The 21,459-nt window shown below is 48.3% G+C and overlaps 1 protein-coding gene across 1 annotated transcript in view; it reads right to left on the bottom strand.

The window, feature by feature from the left end:
• Nucleotides 1-21,459, bottom strand: part of tg (thyroglobulin) — a 127,600-nt gene that overhangs the window by 40,977 nt on the left and 65,164 nt on the right. Inside the window, exons 34-40 of the mRNA XM_065027139.1 lie at nucleotides 14,972-15,083; nucleotides 14,038-14,117; nucleotides 13,435-13,578; nucleotides 12,212-12,274; nucleotides 8,688-8,822; nucleotides 7,990-8,163; nucleotides 2,064-2,268 (exon numbers count right to left, since the gene is read on the bottom strand). Coding sequence (XP_064883211.1) covers nucleotides 2,064-2,268; nucleotides 7,990-8,163; nucleotides 8,688-8,822; nucleotides 12,212-12,274; nucleotides 13,435-13,578; nucleotides 14,038-14,117; nucleotides 14,972-15,083 — 913 coding nt within the window. The remainder of the gene's footprint in view (nucleotides 1-2,063; nucleotides 2,269-7,989; nucleotides 8,164-8,687; nucleotides 8,823-12,211; nucleotides 12,275-13,434; nucleotides 13,579-14,037; nucleotides 14,118-14,971; nucleotides 15,084-21,459) is intronic.

The following is a 21,459-nucleotide window of genomic DNA, read 5'->3' as shown; positions in this document are numbered from 1 at the left end:
ACTGCATGTGGTACAACTGGGTCTACCATGGAAACATCCATAACAACAGGGTTAGAGGACACATTAACACACTGGGTCTACCATGGAAACATCCATAACAACAGGGTTAGAGGACACATTAACACACTGCATGTGGTACAACTGGGTCTACCATGGAAACGTCCATAACAACAGGGTTAGAGGACACATTAACACACTGGGTCTACCATGGGGAAACATCCATAACAACAGGGTTAGAGGACACGTTAACACACTGGGTCTACCATGGGGAAACATCCATAACAACAGGGTTAGAGGACACGTTAACACACTGCATGTGGTACAACTGGGTCTACCATGGGGAAACATCCATAACAACAGGGTTAGAGGACACATTAACACACTGGGTCTACCATGGGGAAACATCCATAACAACAGGGTTAGAGGACACATTAACACACTGGGTCTACCATGGGGAAACATCCATAACAACAGGGTTAGAGGACACATTAACACACTGGGTCTACCATGGAAACATCCATAACAACAGGGTTAGAGGACACATTAACACACTGCATGTGGTACAACTGGGTCTACCATGGAAACATCCATAACAACAGGGTTAGAGGACACATTAACACACTGGGTCTACCATGGAAACATCCATAACAACAGGGTTAGAGGACACATTAACACACTGGGTCTACCATGGGGAAACATCCATAACAACAGGGTTAGAGGACACATTAACACACTGGGTCTACCATGGAAACATCCATAACAACAGGGTTAGAGGACACATTAACACACTGCATGTGGTACAACTGGGTCTACCATGGGGAAACATCCCATAACAACAGGGTTAGAGGACACATTAACACACTGCATGTAGTACAACTGGGTCTACCATGGGGAAACATCCATAACAACAGGGTTAGAGGACACATTAACACACTGCATGTAGTACAACTGGGTCTACCATGGAAACATCCATAACAACAGGGTTAGAGGACACATTAACACACTGGGTCTACCATGGAAACATCCATAACAACAGGGTTAGAGGACACATTAACACACTGCATGTGGTACAACTGGGTCTACCATGGAAACGTCCATAATAACAAGCTGTTTCTCAACTAGACACTAATGTACTTGTCCTCTTGCTCAGTTGTGCACCGGGGCCTCCCACTCCCCTTTCTATCTGGTTAGAGCCAGTTTGCACTGTTCTGTGAAGGCAGCGGTACACAGCGTTATACGAGAACTTCAGTTTTTTTGGCAATTTCTCACATGGAATAGCCTTAATTTCTCAGAACAAAAATAGACTAATGCTTTTCAGAAGAAAGGTGTGTGTCTGGCCATTTTGAGCCTGCAATCGAACCCACAAATGCTGATGCTCCAGATGCTCAGCTCGTCTAAAGAAGGCCAGTTGTATTGCTTGTTTAATCAGAACAACAGTTTTCAGCTGTGCTAACATAATTGCAAAAGGGTTTTCTAATGATCAATTAGCGTTTTAAAATGATAAACTTGGATTAGCTAACACAACGTGCCATTGGAACACAGAAGTGATGGTTGATGATAATGGGCCTCTGTTCGCCTATGTAGATATTCCATAAAAAAATCTGCTGTTTCCAGCTACAATAGTCATTTACAACAATTTCTGATAAATTGTGTTATTTCAAAAAAATGTGCTTTTCTTACAAAAACAAGAACATTTCTAAGTGGCCCCAAACATTTTAATGGCAGTGTGTGTATATATTAAAATTTCCAGGATGTAACATTTCCTAGTGGTTAGCGTGTCGGACCAGTAACCGAAAGGTTGCTAGATTGAATCCCCGAGCTGACAAGGTAAAAATCTGTCGTTCTGCCCCTGAACAAGGCAGTTAGCCCACTGTTCCTAGGCAGTCATTGTGAATAATAATTTGTTCTTGCCTACTTAAATAAAAGTTATATTATGGTTTTTCATTTTTTTAAATAACATTTTCAGGGACCCGTTTTGGCTTGTGAACACCCCTTTCCAAACTACTGGATGAAATTATACAAAACCTTTATAACGCATCTTTAAAAACAGAGTCATTGTTTACCTGGTAACCGTGGCGTTCCATGTGCCACTCCATTCAGCAGGCTGTGGGGGTACGAAACGGAGGGCTCTGATAGGAGGACGAGCGTACGGAACTCCCAAGAACTGTCTGACTGTCTTCCTGTCTGACCCGAGCAGCGTTGTCACGGCCGATCCCTGGAGCGTTCCGTGAGCCGGGATAAACACTGACGTCAACGCCGCCTTGGGTTCTGGATCCCACAGAAAACATAACCATCAGTCAGAGGGAAGCCTGGACTGACACTGACAACTATGGGCCCTGGTCAAAAGTAATGCACCATATAGGGAACAGGGTGCCATTTGGGACAGAGATACTGTCTGCATTGGAATCAACCAGCTGTAAAACTCCTTCAGCACCTCTCAGATGATAAATCACCCTTTCTAATAATAATGACCATTACAGGAAGTAGGCTGCAGTGATTGACACGACCTAACCCACCAATAAACATCTCTGTTTCTTCAAACACTAGTCACATTAGCAGCAGTAAAGTGAGCAAGGGTCAGGGATGTATAGTGAGCCAGGGATGTATAGTGAGTCAGGGATGTATAGTGGGTCAGGGATGTATAGTGAGCCAGGGCCAGGGATGTATAGTGAGTCAGAGTCAGGGATGTATAGTGAGTCAGGGATGTATAGTGAGTCAGGGTCAGGGATGTATAGTGAGCCAGGGTCAGGGATGTATAGTGAGCCAGGGATGTATAGTGAGCCAGGGATGTATAGTGAGGCAGGGATGTATAGTGACCCAGGGATGTATAGTGAGTCAGGGATGTATAGTGAGCCAGGGTCAGGGATGTATAGTGAGTCAGGGTCAGGGATGTATATTGAGTCAGGGTCAGGGATGTATAGTGAGCCAGGGTCAGGGATGTATAGTGAGCCAGGGTCAGGGATGTATAGTGAGTCAGGGTCAGGGATGTATAGTGAGCCAGGGTCAGGGATGTATAGTGAGCCAGGGTCAGGGATGTATAGTGAGCCAGGGATGTATAGTGAGGCAGGGATGTATAGTGACCCAGGGATGTATAGTGAGTCAGGGATGTATTGTGAGCCAGGGTCAGGGATGTATAGTGAGTCAGGGATGTATAGTGAGCCAGGGTCAGGGATGTATAGTGAGGCAGGGTCAGGGATGTATAGTGAGTCAGGGTCAGGGATGTATAGTGAGCCAGGGTCAGGGATGTATAGTGAGCCAGGGTCAGGGATGTATAGTGAGTCAGGGTCAGGGATGTATAGTGAGCCAGGGTCAGGGATGTATAGTGAGCCAGGGTCAGGGATGTATAGTGACCCAGGGATGTATAGTGAGTCAGGGATGTATAGTGAGCCAGGGTCAGGGATGTATAGTGAGTCAGGGATGTATAGTGAGCCAGGGTCAGGGATGTATAGTGAGGCAGGGTCAGGGATGTATAGTGAGTCAGGGTCAGGGATGTATAGTGAGCCAGGGTCAGGGATGTATAGTGAGTCAGGGATGTATAGTGAGTCAGGGTCAGGGATGTATAGTGAGGCAGGGTCAGGGATGTATAGTGAGTCAGGGATGTATAGTGAGTCAGGGTCAGGGATGTATAGTGAGCCAGGGTCAGGGATGTATAGTAAGCCAGGGTCAGGGATGTATAGTGAGTCAGGGATGTATAGTGAGTCAGGGATGTATAGTGAGTCAGGGATGTATAGTGAGTCAGGGTCAGGGATGTATAGTGAGCCAGGGTCAGGGATGTATAATAAGCCAGGGTCAGGGATGTATAGTGAGCCAGGGATGTATAGTGAGCCAGGGTCAGGGATGTATAGTGAGCCAGGGTCAGGGATGTATAGTGAGTCAGGGTCAGGGATGTATAGTGAGTCAGGGATGTATAGTGAGTCAGGGATGTATAGTGAGTCAGGGTCAGGGATGTATAGTGAGCCAGGGTCAGGGATGTATAGTGAGTCAGGGTCAGGGATGTATAGTGAGCCAGGGTCAGGGATGTATAGTGAGTCAGGGATGTATAGTGAGTCAGGGTCAGGGATGTATAGTGAGTCAGGGTCAGGGATGTATAGTGAGCCAGGGTCAGGGATGTATAGTGAGGCAGGGTCAGGGATGTATAGTGAGTCAGGGTCAGGGATGTATAGTGAGCCAGGGTCAGGGATGTATAGTGAGTCAGGGATGTATAGTGAGTCAGGGTCAGGGATGTATAGTGAGGCAGGGTCAGGGATGTATAGTGAGCCAGGGATGTATAGTGAGTCAGGGATGTATAGTGAGCCAGGGATGTATAGTGAGCCAGGGTCAGGGATGTATAGTGAGCCAGGGATGTATAGTGAGTCAGGGTCAGGGATGTATAGTGAGCCAGGGTCAGGGATGTATAGTGAGTCAGGGTCAGGGATGTATAGTGAGCCAGGGTCAGGGATGTATAGTGAGCCAGGGTCAGGGATGTATAGTGAGCCAGGGTCAGGGATGTATAGTGAGCCAGGGTCAGGGATGTATAGTGAGTCAGGGTCAGGGATGTATAGTGAGCCAGGGTCAGGGATGTATAGTGACCCAGGGTCAGGGATGTATAGTGACCCAGGGTCAGGGATGTATAGTGACCCAGGGTCAGGGATGTATAGTGAGCCAGGGTCAGGGATGTATAGTGAGCCAGGGTCAGGGATGTATAGTGAGCCAGGGTCAGGGATGTATAGTGAGCCAGGGTCAGGGATGTATAGTGACCCAGGGTCAGGGATGTATAGTGACCCAGGGTCAGGGATGTATAGTGACCCAGGGTCAGGTATGTATAGTGAGCCAGGGTCAGGGATGTATAGTGAGCCAGGGTCAGGGATGTATAGTGAGCCAGGGATGTATAGTGAGTCAGGGTCAGGGATGTATAGTGAGTCAGGGTCAGGGATGTATAGTGAGCCAGGGTCAGGGATGTATAGTGAGTCACTCCTCTCCTCTTTTGACCTCTCCCTCTCACCTTCCCCCCCTACTCACAAGGCAGGCAATACGCTCGACCTCATCTTTACTAGATGCTGTTCTTCCACTAACCTCATTGCAACTCCCCTCCAAGTCTCCGACCACTACCTTGTATCCTTTTCCCTCTCGCTCTCATCCAACACTTCCCACACTGCCCCTACTCGGATGGTATCGCGCCGTCCAACCTTCGCTCTCTCTCCCATCCTATCATCTCTTCCCTCTGCTCAAACCTTCTCCAACCTATCTCCTGATTCTGCCTCCTCAACCCTCCTCTCCTCCCTTTCTGCATCCTTTGACTCTCTATGTCCCCTATCCTCCAGGCCGGCTCGGTCCTCCCCTCCCGCTCCGTGGCTCGACGACTCATTGCGAGCTCACAGAACAGGGCTCCGGGCAGCCGAGCGGAAATGGAGGAAAACTCGCCTCCCTGCGGACCTGGCATCCTTTCACTCCCTCCTCTCTACATGTTCCTCTTCTGTCGCTGCTGCAAAAGCCACTTTCTACCACTCTAAATTCCAAGCATCTGCCTCTAACCCTAGGAAGCTCTTTGCCACCTTCTCCTCCCTCCTGAATCCTCCTCCCCCCCTCCTCCCTCTCTGCAGATGACTTCGTCAACCATTTTGAAAAGAAGGTCGACGACATCCGATCCTCGTTTGCTAAGTCAAACGACACCGCTGGTTCTGCTCACACTGCCCTACCCTGTGCTCTGACCTCTTTCTCCCCTCTCTCTCCAGATGAAATCTCGCGTCTTGTGACGGCCGCCGCCCAACAACCTGCCCGCTTGACCCTATCCCCTCCTCTCTTCTCCAGACCATTTCCGGAGACCTTCTCCCTTACCTCACCTCGCTCATCAACTCATCCCTGACTGCTGGCTACGTCCCTTCCGTCTTCAAGAGAGCGAGAGTTGCACCCCTTCTGAAAAAACCTACACTCGATCCCTCCGATGTCAACAACTACAGACCAGTATCCCTTCTTTCTTTTCTCTCCAAAACTCTTGAACGTGCCGTCCTTGGCCAGCTCTCCCGCTATCTCTCTCAGAATGACCTTCTTGATCCAAATCAGTCAGGTTTCAAGACTAGTCATTCAACTGAGACTGCTCTTCTCTGTATCACGGAGGCGCTCCGCACTGCTAAAGCTAACTCTCTCTCCTCTGCTCTCATCCTTCTAGACCTATCGGCTGCCTTCGATACTGTGAACCATCAGATCCTCCTCTCCACCCTCTCCGAGTTGGGCATCTCCGGCGCGGCCCACGCTTGGATTGCGTCCTACCTGACAGGTCGCTCCTACCAGGTGGCGTGGCGAGAATCCGTCTCCTCACCACGTGCTCTCACCACTGGTGTCCCCCAGGGCTCTGTTCTAGGCCCTCTCCTATTCTCGCTATACACCAAGTCACTTGGCTCTGTCATAACCTCACATGGTCTCTCCTATCATTGCTATGCAGACGACACACAATTAATCTTCTCCTTTCCCCCTTCTGATGACCAGGTGGCGAATCGCATCTCTGCATGTCTGGCAGACATATCAGTGTGGATGACGGATCACCACCTCAAGCTGAACCTCGGCAAGACGGAGCTGCTCTTCCTCCCGGGGAAGGACTGCCCGTTCCATGATCTCGCCATCACGGTTGACAACTCCATCGTGTCCTCCTCCCAGAGCGCTAAGAACCTTGGCGTGATCCTGGACAACACCCTGTCGTTCTCAACTAACATCAAGGCGGTGGCCCGTTCCTGTAGGTTCATGCTCTACAACATCCGCAGAGTACGACCCTGCCTCACACAGGAAGCGGCGCAGGTCCTAATCCAGGCACTCGTCATCTCCCGTCTGGATTACTGCAACTCGCTGTTGGCTGGGCTCCCTACCTGTGCCATTAAACCCCTACAACTCATCCAGAACGCCGCAGCCCGTCTGGTGTTCAACCTTCCCAAGTTCTCTCACGTCACCCCGCTCCTCCGCTCTCTCCACTGGCTTCCAGTTGAAGCTCGCATCCGCTACAAGACCATGGTGCTTGCCTACGGAGCTGTGAGGGGAACGGCACCTCAGTACCTCCAGGCTCTGATCAGGCCCTACACCCAAACAAGGGCACTGCGTTCATCCACCTCTGGCCTGCTCGCCTCCCTACCACTGAGGAAGTACAGTTCCCGCTCAGCCCAGTCAAAACTGTTCGCTGCTCTGGCCCCCCAATGGTGGAACAAACTCCCTCACGACGCCAGGACAGCGGAGTCAATCACCACCTTCCGGAGACACCTGAAACCCCACCTCTTTAAGGAATACCTAGGATAGGATAAAGTAATCCTTCTCACCCCCCCCCCTTAAAAGATTTAGATGCACTATTGTAAAGTGGCTGCTCCACTGGATGTCATAAGGTGAATGCACCAATTTGTAAGTCACTCTGGATAAGAGCGTCTGCTAAATGACTTAAATGTTAAATGTAATGTATAGTGAGCCAGGGATGTATAGTGAGTCAGGGTCAGGGATGTATAGTGAGTCAGGGATGTATAGTGAGCCAGGGATGTATAGTGAGTCAGGGTCAGGGATGTATAGTGAGCCAGGGTCAGGGATGTATAGTGAGCCAGGGTCAGGGATGTATAGTGAGCCAGGGATGTATAGTGAGTCAGGGTCAGGGATGTATAGTGAGCCAGGGATGTATAGTTAGACAGGGTCAGGGATGTATAGTGAGCCAGGGTCAGGGATGTATAGTGAGCCAGGGTCAGGGATGTATAGTGAGCCAGGGTCAGGGATGTATAGTGAGCCAGGGTCAGGGATGTATAGTGAGCCAGGGTCAAGGATGTATAGTGAGCCAGGGTCAGGGATGTATAGTGAGCCAGGGTCAGGGATGTATAGTGAGCCAGGGTCAAGGATGTATAGTGAGTCAGGGTCAGGGATGTATAGTGAGCCAGGGTCAGGGATGTATAGTGAGCCAGGGTCAGGGATGTATAGTGAGCCAGGGTCAGGGATGTATAGTGAGCCAGGGTCAGGGATGTATAGTGAGCCAGGGTCAGGGATGTTGCCCACCTTTGTAGAGGTAGATCTGGAGAGCTGACTCTCTGATGACCAGCCGACAGTCCTGACCTCCGGTGGTGGTAGTGGAGGGGCCACAGGCCAGGGTGTCTGGGTAGAGGACACAGCGGACAGCCGAGTCGGTCCGCCCCACTGACACCACAACACAGGACTCAGCCTCCTCACAGGCTGAGGGGAGACACACACACACAGTTTAACAGACAGAAAAGGAGGAGAGTAGTAAAGAGGTAAATACAAGGATTGGGGCTCAGACAGGAGAGACCGAGGAGGGGCACAGATGAGGGGTACAGACAGGAGAGACCGAGGAGGGGCACAGATGAGGGGCACAGACAGGAGAGACCGAGGAGGGGCACAGATGAGGGGTACAGACAGGAGAGACCGAGGAGGGGCACAGATGAGGGGCACAGACAGGAGAGACCGAGGAGGGGCACAGATGAGGGGCACAGACAGGAGAGACCGAGGAGGGGCACAGATGAGGGGCACAGACAGGAGAGACCGAGGAGGGGCACAGATGAGGGGCACAGACAGAAGAGACCGAGGAGGGGCACAGACAGGAGAGACCGAGGAGGGGCACAGACAGGAGAGACCGAGGAGGGGCTTAAACCCCTCTTGCCAGGGGACATGTGTGGTCCTGAGTTGGGGGACGTTGACCGTTAGACTAGACTCTGGCACACGATGAAGATGTTTCTCACCAGACAGACACCAGTCTCTGGTCCTGTCCAGGTCCTCAGCGATGTCTTTACTGATGTGAATAATGTCAAACGTGGAGACGGACGGATCCACCAGAGTAGAGGACGCATCCAGGAGTCTCCACTCACTCAAACTCACTGGCAGAGAGACACACATCTTTATCAGCAAGGGATGCATCTAACACATTGTCTACATCTAACACAGTGTCTACATCTAACACAGTGTCTGCATCTAACACAGTGTCTGCATCTAACACAGTGTCTGCATCTAACACAGTGTCTGCATCTAACACAGTGTCTGCATCTAACACAGTGTCTGCATCTAACACACTGTCTGCATCTAACACACTGTCTGCATCTAACACAGTGTCTGCATCTAACACAGTGTCTGCATCTAACACAGTGTCTGCATCTAACACAGTGTCTGCATCTAACACAGTGTCTGCATCTAACAGTGTCTGCATCTAACACAGTGTCTGCATCTAACACAGTGTCTGCATCTAACACAGTGTCTGCATCTAACACAGTGTCTGCATCTAACACAGTGTCTGCATCTAACACAGTGTCTGCATCTAACACAGTGTCTAACACAGTGTCTAATCTAACAGTGTCTGCATCTAACACAGTGTCTGCATCTAACACAGTGTCTGCATCTAACACAGTGTCTGCATCTAACACAGTGTCTGCATCTAACACAGTGTCTGCATCTAACACAGTGTCTGCATCTAACACAGTGTCTACATCTAACACAGTGTCTGCATCTAACACAGTGTCTGCATCTAACACAGTGTCTGCATCTAACACAGTGTCTACATCTAACACAGTGCATCTAACACAGTGTCTGCATCTAACACAGTGTCTGCATCTAACACAGTGTCTACATCTAACACAGTGTCTGCATCTAACACAGTGTCTGCATCTAACACAGTGTCTACATCTAACACAGTGTCTGCATCTAACACACTGTCTGCATCTAACACAGTGTCTGCATCTAACACAGTGTCTAACACAGTGTCTGCATCTAACACAGTGTCTGCATCTAACACAGTGTCTGCATCTAACACAGTGTCTGCATCTAACACAGTGTCTACATCTAACACAGTGTCTACATTGTCTGCATCTAACACATTGTCTGCATCTAACACAGTGTCTGCATCTAACACAGTGTCTGCATCTAACACAGTGTCTGCATCTAACACAGTGTCTGCATCTAACACAGTGTCTGCATCTAAACACATCTAACACAGTGTCTGCATCTAACACAGTGTCTACATCTAACACAGTGTCTACATCTAACACAGTGTCTACATCTAACACAGTGTCTACATCTAACACAGTGTCTGCATCTAACACAGTGTCTACATCTAACACAGTGTCTGCATCTAACACAGTGTCTGCATCTAACACAGTGTCTGCATCTAACACAGTGTCTACATCTAACACAGTGTCTGCATCTACATCTAACACAGTGTCTACATCTAACACAGTGTCTGCATCTAACACAGTGTCTACATCTAACACAGTGTCTACATCTAACACAGTGTCTGCATCTAACACACAGTGTCTGCATCTAACACAGTGTCTGCATTGTCTACATCTAACACAGTGTCTACATCTAACACAGTGTCTGCATCTAACACATTGCCCCATAGGACTCTGTTCAGAAGCAGTGTCTGTTCAGTGTCCTGCACAAGGTAAAAGGCTCCATATTTGGGATGCAGCCATTGAAATGTATTTTAATGTCAAAAGGACAGAGATCTCTTAAGCATCCAATTCCAACACTATCCACTGTGCTAGATAGTAATGAGAGCAGCTGAAAGCCTGTACTCTCCTCTGTCTAATGGACAGGTTTCTAGCTACTGGAGCCGTTAGAGACAGTATCTCCTCTGTCTAATGGACAGGTTTCTAGCTACTGGAGCCGTTGGAGACAGTATCTCCTCTGTCTAATGGACAGGTTTCTAGCTACTGGAGCTGTTGGAGACAGTATCTCCTCTGTCTAATGGACAGGTTTCTAGCTACTGGAGACAGTATCTCCTCTGTCTAATGGACAGGTTTCTAGCTACTGGAGCCGTTATCTCCTCTGCCTAATGGACAGGTTTCTAGCTACTGGAACCGTTATCTCCTCGGTCTAATGGACAGGTTTCTAGCTACTGGAGCCATTATCTCCTCTGTCTAATGGACAGGTTTCTAGCTACTGGAGCCGTTATCTCCTCTGCCTAATGGACAGGTTTCTAGCTACTGGAGCCGTTATCTCCTCTGTCTAATGGACAGGTTTCTAGCTACTGGAGACAGTATCTCCTCTGTCTAATGGACAGGTTTCTAGCTACTGGAGCCGTTATCTCCTCTGTCTAATGGACAGGTTTCTAGCTACTGGAGACAGTATCTCCTCTGTCTGATGGACAGGTTTCTAGCTACTGGAGCCGTTATCTCCTCTGTCTAATGGACAGGTTTCTAGCTACTGGAGCCATTATCTCCTCTGTCTAATGGACAGGTTTCTAGCTACTGGAGCCGTTGGAGACAGTATCTCCACTGTCTAATGGACAGGTTTCTAGCTACTGGAGCCGTTATCTCCTCTGTCTAATGGACAGGTTTCTAGCTACTGGAGCCATTATCTCCTCTGTCTAATGGACAGGTTTCTAGCTACTGGAGCCGTTGGAGACAGTATCTCCTCTGTCTAATGGACAGGTTTCTAGCTACTGGAACCATTATCTCCTCTGTCTAATGGACAGGTTTCTAGCTACTGGAGCCGTTGGAGACAGTATCTCCTCTGTCTAATGGACAGGTTTCTAGCTACTGGAGGGTATGGAGGAAGTGAGTCTAATTAAAGGCTAACTGGAAAACACTGTGGCTTGTAAACATTTCAGCACGTCAGCACAATGAAAGCTTGATGACCATGTTAGTTTGTCTCTTTGATGTGAGGGGGGGGGGGTCCCTTTGAACACACACAAATGTGAAATGGGATGTCGCCCAAACAGCACCCCATTCCCCATAATGCACTATTTTTTAACAGAGCCCTATGGGCCCGGGTCAAAAGTGGAGCACTATATAAGGAATAGGCTCCCGAGTGGTGCAGTGGTCTAAGGCGCTACATTGCAGTGCTAGAGGCGTCACTACAGACCCTGGTTCTATCCCGGGCTGTATCACAACCGGCCGTGATCGGGAGTCCCAGGGCGGTGTACAATTGGCCCAGTGCTGTCTGGGTTAGGGGAGGGTTTGGCCGGGGGGGGAGGTTTGGCCGGGGGGGGGAGGGTTTGGCCGGGGGGGCCCGTCATTGTAAATAATAATTTCTTCTGAACTGACGTGCCTTGTTAAATAAAGGTTAAATAAATCAAACACATACAGAAGGAACTGGGGGGCCTCATCCAGAGACAGAAAGGATGACGTGGTTCTATTCAACCGTTTACAGGAGGATGACAGCAGGAATAAACACACAGTCAGTCTGTGTATTGTAGCAGACGTATCAAACGAACAGTGTGATGTTATTGTACATTCTAACTCCTGAGGTGAAATATTAACTGCACTCTCACCGTTCTCTGAAGGACGTAGTTGGAAACTGGGGCACAACCGTGGTGATTCAGTCCACTGGTTCACTGTGGAGAACAATGGAAACGTCTGAGTCATTACGTAACAATGGAAACGTCTGAGTCATTACGTAACAATGGAAACGTCTGAGTCATTACGTAACAATGGAAACGTCTGAGTCATTACGTAACAATGGAAACGTCTGAGTCATTACGTAACAATGGAAACGTCTGAGTCATTACGTAACAATGGAAACGTCTGAGTCATTACGTAACAATGGAAACGTCTGAGTCATTACGTAACAATGGAAACGTCTGAGTCATTACGTAACAATGGAAACGTCTGAGTCATTACGTAACAATGGAAACGTCTGAGTCATTACGTAACAATGGAAACGTCTGAGTCATTACGTAACAATGGAAACGTCTGAGTCATTACGTAACAATGGAAACGTCTGAGTCATTACGTAACAATGGAAACGTCTGAGTCATTACGTAACAATGGAAACGTCTGAGTCATTACGTAATAAACTCCTTAACGATCAGACAACTACTTGGTTAAATAAATGTGTCTGCTAGATCACGTGGCTCAGCAACACCAACTGGACATAATAGTTATTACCGCTATGTCCCGAATAGCACCCTAGTGCACGACATAGAAACAGAAACAAAAGTGTGAGCTATAAAGGGACTCTTAAGAATAGAAAAATGACCAGCGAGTCTGAGAATTTCTCCCCCCCAAAAAAGTAAGAACAATTTGTAGTCTCTGCAATCCTTACCAGGTGACAAAATATAACCCACGAAATGAGATGAACAGCTGAGGTATAATAACACGTTTCTGTTTGAATCAGTGTGCAGCTGTGTCCCAAATAGCACACTATTCCTCCAATGGGCTCTGGTCAAATGTAGTGCACTATATAAAGAGAAGGTGCCATTTGGGACACACAGACTGTAATCAGGGCAACGCCACTGTCACTATTCTCCAGAAGAGAAAGTAACATCAAGACATCAAACTTAAAAGGTAAGAGACAACTCAAGATGTTGGCCAGAAGTTCGAACAAGATGTGTTTCATGCCTCCTCGCTGAGTAAGCTACCCTAAACGTTGTAGAGTTTCAAACGGCACCCTATTCCCTATGTAGTGCACTACTTTTGACCAGGAGCCCATAGGGAATAGGGTGCCATTTGGGAGTCACCCTGTACCTCCTTATCCTCGGACGTTTACACACACCTGGTTTCTCGTACCAGCCAAGCGGATACACTCCGGTTTCTACTTTGGAGGGGGTGCAGTCCTGGACTCTCCACATTGTCCGTTCTCCTTCACCACACGTCTGGATACCAAAGCTGTTCAGAGTCAGGCAGAGAACGTCTGATCCTGGATGGAGACAACAAACACACACACACAAAGACACACACACACACAAAGACACACACACACACACACACAAAGACACACACACACACACACACACACAAAGACACACACACACACACACACACACACACACACACACACACACAAAGACACACACACACACACAAAGACACACACACACACACAAAGACACACACACACACACACAAAGACACACACACACAAAGACACACACACACACACACACAAAGACACACACAAAGACACACACAAAGACACACACACAAAGACACACACACAAAGACACACACACTTTAGAGGAAATATTTGTGTCTCCTTTGGACTTTGGAGCTATATTGTGATTGTTTCCCTCTTCCCCCTTGAACTTTGAATGTCGGAGAAATTGTCAGCACTGTAAAAAACATGTCAGTTAATATGTTGACTGAAATAACAACTGACCAGGTGACTGTGTGTCCCTGACGTATCCGATTCCACGGCAACACGGGTCTTCATCACATCTCCGTTCACACTCACGGAACCTGGTACAAACACAAAGCAGGCACACACCTTTTCTTTGGGGAAACTAAACAGGAAATGTCTAACACTTTTCCTAAAGACTTATTATCCTAAAGAAGATGTTTGATGCTTGAAGTCGTGAATTATAACAGAACCAGTGGGACCCAGGTAACACTGCCCTAAGGTCTCTCAGCCCCAGAACCAGTGGGACCCAGGTAACACTGCCCTAAGGTCTCTCAGCCCCAGAACCAGTGGGACCCAGGTAACACTGCCCTAAGGTCTCTCAGCCCCAGAACCAGTGGGACCCAGGTAACACCGCCCTAAGGTCTCTCAGCCCCAGAACCAGTGGGACCCAGGTAACACCGCCCTAAGGTCTCTCAGCCCCAGAACCAGTGGGACCCAGGTAACACCGCCCTAAGGTCTCTCAGCCCCAGAACCAGTGGGACCCAGGTAACACCGCCCTAAGGTCTCTCAGCCCCAGAACCAGTGGGACCCAGGTAACACTGCCCTAAGGTCTCTCAGCCCCAGAACCAGTGGGACCCAGGTAACACCGCCCTAAGGCCTCTTACCCCTCAGTGATAGGCTTGGCACTCAGGTAACACCGCCCTAAGGCCTCTTACCCCTCAGTGATAGGCTTGGCACTCAGGTAACACCGCCCTAAGGCCTCTTACCCCTCAGTGATAGGCTTGGCACTCAGGTAACACCGCCCTAAGGCCTCTTACCCCTCAGTGATAGGCTTGGCACTCAGGTAACACCGCCCTAAGGCCTCTTACCCCTCAGTGATAGGCTTGTCACTCAGGTTGACACCGCCCTAAGGCCTCTTACCCCTCAGTGATAGGCTTGTCACTCAGGTTGACACCGCCCTAAGGCCTCTTACCCCTCAGTGATAGGCTTGTCACTCAGGTTGACGCGGCTACGGACGGAATAAGACACCATCTTCTTAAAGGGAACACGGCTGTAAAAACTCTCCACACTTCCAGTCAGATCAACTGTTAAAACACAACAGACAGAACAACACAAATGAGCTCCTGAAATAATAGCAAATGTTATTTTTTTCTGGAGAAAAACTGTTTGCTTCCTTCCGCTGTTTTAATGGGGATAAGTTGATGACGTTTTAGAGGCTAATGTATTATTCTGGTAAATAATATGGTAGTGGGATAAGTTGAAGAAGACCTACAGCACCACACTACAACATACTGACCATGAACCTACCAGGGATCTCATCCTGCAGAACCTCATTACAACATACTGACCATGAACCTACCAGGGATCTCATCCTGCAGAACCTCACTACAACATACTGACCATGAACCTACCAGGGATCTCGTCCTGCAGCACCACACTACAACATACTGACCATGAACCTACCAGGGATCTCGTCCTGCAGCACCTCACTACAACATACTGACCATAAACCTACCAGGGATCTCATCCTGCAGCACCTCACTACAACATACTGACCATAAACCTACCAGGGATCTCATCCTGCAGCACCTCACTACAACATACTGACCATGAACCTACCAGGGATCTCATCCTGCAGCACATCACTACAACATACTGACCATGAACCTACCAGGGATCTCGTCCTGCAGAACCTCACTACAACATACTGACCATGAACCTACCAGGGATCTCATCCTGCAGAACCTCACTACAACATACTGACCATGAACCTACCAGGGATCTCATCCTGCAGAACCTCACTACAACATACTGACCATGAACCTACCAGGGATCTCGTCCTGCAGAACCTCACTACAACATACTGACCATGAACCTACCAGGGATCTCGTCCTGCAGCACCTCACTACAACATACTGACCATGAACCTACCAGGGATCTCGTCCTGCAGAACCTCACTACAACATACTGACCATGAACCTACCAGGGATCTCGTCCTGCAGCACCTCACTACAACATACTGACCATGAACCTACCAGTGACCTCATCCTGCAGCACATCACTACAACATACTGACCATGAACCTACCAGGGATCTCGTCCTGCAGCACCTCACTACAACATACTGACCATAAACCTACCAGGGATCTCATCCTGCAGCACATCACTTTCTACAACATACTGAACCATGAACCTACTCTTTGCCTGACTGGACTCTCATCCTGCAGCATCAATGTTTACCTAACAGAAAGATTCAATGCCAGTACAGTCCTCTGACCAGGGTTACTGGGTCTGACTGGACTCTGTCTAACTGAGCTCAATGTTTACCTAACCAGTATGATTCATTATGACTGGGCTACAGTACAGTCCTCTGACCAGGGTTACTGGGTCTGAGTGAATCTGGCTGTGGTCTTGAAGTACAGGATGTTCCAGAGAGAGCCATGTTCCTGTCTGAACACCCCAGATGTCAACAGCCCAGAACCCTTTAATGAGAGGAAATGAGGGTTTAATGAGCAAATCAAGGAGAGACGTAACTAGCTGTCTGCTTGGAAATGAGTTTTATACAGAGGGAAGCACAGTTTTGGACAATATGTTACTGACCCCATTTACTATAAGGCCCAGCATTTTGGTCTGGTGGGCGTTTTCTGTACGTACAACATGTCTCTCATAACAACAGGCAACAGGTTGCTGTTAAACGGGATGAGTTGGGGGGTACTTGTGATAATATTAAGTGATCTTGACTAGATAAAGTCTTCACTACTGTGGATAAGAAACTACTACAAATCATTTCCCACAAAATCAAGTGGATCATTTTATTTCATTTTCCATCTGGTCTGCATCTATAAATGACTCTGGTACATAGGCAGGCAGACTCCCCTCAGAGTGAGAGAGAAGTGACAGTATCATTTTACACACCTCTAGTAGCGTCGTGGTTAGAGCGTTGGGACAGTAACCGAAAGGTTGCTGGATCAAATCCCTGAGCTGACAAGGTAAAAAATCTGTCGTTCTGCCCCTGAACAAGGAAGTTAACCCACTGTTCCCCGAAGACGTGCATGTCAATTAAGGCAGGCCCCCCCCCGCTCTATAATGACAGACAGACCTGTATAGAAGCTCTATAATACAGACAGACCTGTATAGAAGCTCTATAATACAGACAGACCTGTAGAGAAGCTCTATAATACAGACAGACCTGTAGAGAAGCTCTATGATACAGACAGACCTGTAGAGAAGCTCTATAAGCAGACAGACCTGTAGAGAAGCTCTATGCCAGACAGACCTGTAGAGAAGCTCTATAATACAGACAGACCTGTGGAGAAGCTCTATGATACAGACAGAACTGTAGAGAAGCTCTATAGCAGACAGACCTGTAGAGAAGCTCTATAATACAGACAGACCTGTAGAGAAGCTCTATGATACAGACAGACCTGTAGAGAAACTCTATAGCAGACAGACCTGTAGAGAAGCTCTATAGCAGACAGACCTGTAGAGAAGCTCTATAGCAGACAGACCTGTAGAGAAGCTCTATAGCAGACAGACCTGCTCTATGATAGACAGAAGAAGCTCTAGCAGACAGACCAGACAGACCTGTAGAGAAGCTCTATAGCAGACAGACCTGTAGAGAAGCTCTATAGCAGACAGACCTGTAGAGAAGCTCTATAGCAGACAGACCTGTAGAGAAGCTCTATAGCAGACAGACCTGTAGAGAAGCTCTATGATACAGACAGACCTGTAGAGAAGCTCTATAGACAGACAGACCTGTAGAGAAGCTCTATAGCAGACAGACCTGTAGAGAAGCTCTATGATACAGACAGACCTGTGTGGAGAAGATAGCAGACAGACCTGTGGAGAAGCTCTATATAGCAGACAGACCTGTAGAGAAGCTCTATGATACAGACAGATACAGACAGACCTGTAGAGAAGCTCTATGATACAGACAGACCTGTAGAGAAGCTCTATGATACAGACAGACCTGTAGAGAAGCTCTATGATACAGACAGACCTGTAGAGAAGCTCTATAGCAGACAGACCTGTAGAGAAGCTCTATAGCAGACAGACCTGTAGAGAAGCTCTATAGCAGACAGACCTGTAGAGAAGCTCTATAGCAGACAGACCTGTAGAGAAGCTCTATGATACAGACAGACCTGTAGAGAAGCTCTATAGCAGACAGACCTGTAGAGAAGCTCTATAGCAGACAGACCTGTAGAGAAGCTCTATAGCAGACAGACCTGTAGAGAAGCTCTATAGCAGACAGACCTGTAGAGAAGCTCTATGATACAGACAGACCTGTAGAGAAGCTCTATGATACAGACAGACCTGTAGAGAAGCTCTATGATACAGACAGACCTGTAGAGAAGCTCTATGATACAGACAGACCTGTGGAGAAGCTCTATGATACAGACAGACCTGTAGAGAAGCTCTATGACAGACAGACCTGTAGAGAATCTCTATAGCAGACAGACCTGTAGAGAAGCTCTATGACAGACAGACAGACATGTGGAGAAGCTCTATAGCAGACAGACCTGTGGAGAAGCTCTATAGCAGACAGACCTGTAGAGAAGCTCTATGATACAGACAGACCTGTAGAGAAGCTCTATGATACAGACAGACCTGTAGAGAAGCTCTATGATACAGACAGACCTGTAGAGAAGCTCTATGATACAGACAGACCTGTGGAGAAGCTCTATAGCAGACAGACCTGTAGAGAAGTCATAAAGCATGTGCAGACAGAGGTCAATAGTAAAGAGGAGATGGGATAGCCCCTGTTGAAGCTTACAGACTCACACACGTGTATCGCAGGAGGTTGGTGGCACCTTAATTGGGGAGGACTGGGCTCGTGGTAATGACTGGAGTGGAATCAGTGGAATGGAATCAAATACATCAAACACATGGTTTCCATGGTTTCCAGATGTTTGATACCATTCCATTTACTCCGTTTCGGCCATTATTATGAGCTGTTGTCCTCTCAGCAACCACCTGTAGTGTGTATATTACAACTGTCTGTGTTCAGAGATCTGTAAGAGCAGTAGAGATGACATGCAGCTGTCATAACAGAATCTGTCTGTACATCTTAATGTACTGATAGATGAGAGACGAGACACATTTATGCAAACGTCTATCCCCAATAATATAAATTGGATGAAGAACTTTCTAACTTTGCAAACAAAGCATGTTCATCTACACTCAGTTCCCAGAAAGCCTTTGGAAAGATATTTGATTGGCCTGTTAGCCCATCAGCTGGTGGTAAATCTGCTGCTGGAGTTAACAAGGGAACAATTGTTTTGGGCCGTGAGGGGAGTGTGAGTGTGTGTGTGTGTGTGTATACGTGTGTGTGTATGTGTATACGTGTGTGTGTATATATATATATATACGTGTGTGTGTGTGTGTGTGTGTGTGTGTGTGTGTGTGTGTGTGTGTGTGTGTGTGTGTGTGTAATAATGGTCCTTCTCCAGTGCTGAGTTACAGTGGGTATGTTCCCCTGCAGATATCAAAGGGTTCTTTATAACGACGTCCCAGACAGTCACTGGTTCCACAGAGTCATGTTAATGAGGGAACCTCCACCTGCCGTACACCTCAGCAAGCATATTAAACACGTTCTTTAAGGTAAAGGTACTACTGAGCTAGCTAGCTGTTTTCAATGCAACAGAAGCACACAGAGCACCATTCAGAAGGACAAGACACACAGCTGAAAATCATATGGTTTGAATTAATCCACAACAAGGCTCATTCTGTTTCACTGCTGCTGTGATGAGCACGATAATAATAACAAGAGCTCTGGGTTACAGGCAAATGAATAGTCTGACAGCAGAGAGAGAAGGGGAGGGAACGGTAGAGAGGGAGAGAGGGGGGGGAAAGGGAGAGAGGGGGAGGGAAAGGTAGAGAGGAGGGGAAGGTAGAGGGAAAGGTAGAGAGGGAGGGAAGGGGGGGGTAGGGCTCTAGGGAGAGGGAAAGGAGGGAGGGAGGGAGGGAGGGACAGGAGGGAGGGAGGAGGGAGGGAGGGAGGGAGGGAGGGAGCAGATGCTCTTCAGAGAGCTGTATTGAATTGAACAGGACACTCAGGTTAGCTGTGACCACCAGTAGAACCAGTGGATGTGTCCACAAATGGTCATAGGGCTCTGGTCAAAAGTAGTGCACTACATAGGGAATAGGGTCCCCATAGGGCTCTGGTCAAAAGTAGTGCACTACATAGGGAATAGGGTCCCCATAGGGCTCTGGTCAAAAGTAGTGCACTACATAGGGAATAGGGTCCCCATAGGGCTCTGGTCAAAAGTAGTGCACTACATAGGGAATAGGGTCCCCATAGGGCTCTGGTCAAAAGTAGTGCACTACATAGGGAATAGGGTCCCCGTAGGACTCTGGTCAAAAGTAGAGTACTACATAGGGAATAGGGTTCCATTTGAATCACAGCATCTGACACAGACGACTAACTCACGGCACAACATATTAAAAAACACAGACAATTCTGAAGAAGTCAGTGGTGCTCAGTCAGTGGTACTCAGGCAGTGGTACTCAGTCAGTGGTGCTCTGTCAGTGGTACTCTGCTCTGTCAGTGGTACTCTGCTCTGTCAGTGGTGCTCTGTCAGTGGTGCTCTGTCAGTGGTGCTCTGTCAGTGGTGCTGTCAGTGGTGCTCTGTCAGTGGTGCTCTGTCAGTGGTGCTCTGTCAGTGGTGCTCTGTCAGTGGTGCTCTGTCAGTGGTGCTCTGTCAGTGGTACTCAGCTCTGTCAGTGGTACTCTGCTCTGTCAGTGGTACTCTGTCAGTGGTACTCTGTCAGTGGTACTCTGTCAGTGGTACTCTGTCAGTGGTACTCTGTCAGTGGTACTCTGCTCTGTCAGTGGTACTCTGCTCTGTCAGTGGTACTCTGTCAGTGGTACTCTGCTCTGTCAGTGGTGCTCTCTGTCAGTGGTGCTCTGCTCTGTCAGTGGTGCTCTGTCAGTGGTGCTCTGTCAGTGGTGCTCTGTCAGTGGTGCTCTGTCAGTGGTGCTCTGTCAGTGGTGCTCTGTCAGTGGTGCTCTGTCAGTGGTACTCAGCTCTGTCAGTGGTACTCTGCTCTGTCAGTGGTACTCTGTCAGTGGTGCTCTGTCAGTGGTACTCAGTCAGTGGTACTCAGTCAGTGGTACTCAGCTCTGTCAGTGGTACTCAGCTCTGTCAGTGGTGCTCTGCTCTGTCAGTGGTGCTCTGCTCTGTCAGTGGTGCTCTGCTCTGTCAGTGGTACTCTGCTCTGTCAGTGGTGCTCTGCTCTGTCAGTGGTACTCTGCTCTGTCAGTGGTACTCTGCTCTGTCAGTGGTGCTCTGCTCTGTCAGTGGTGCTCTGTCAGTGGTGCTCTGTCAGTGGTGCTCTGTCAGTGGTGCTCTGTCAGTGGTGCTCTGTCAGTGGTGCTCTGTCAGTGGTGCTCTGTCAGTGGTGCTCTGCTCTGTCAGTGGTGCTCTGCTCTGTCAGTGGTACTCTGCTCTGTCAGTGGTAC

This window comes from Oncorhynchus nerka, linkage group LG14 (assembly GCF_034236695.1).
Source record: "Oncorhynchus nerka isolate Pitt River linkage group LG14, Oner_Uvic_2.0, whole genome shotgun sequence".
NCBI lineage: Eukaryota > Metazoa > Chordata > Actinopteri > Salmoniformes > Salmonidae > Oncorhynchus > Oncorhynchus nerka.
This window is presented reverse-complemented; position numbering and strand designations above follow the sequence as displayed.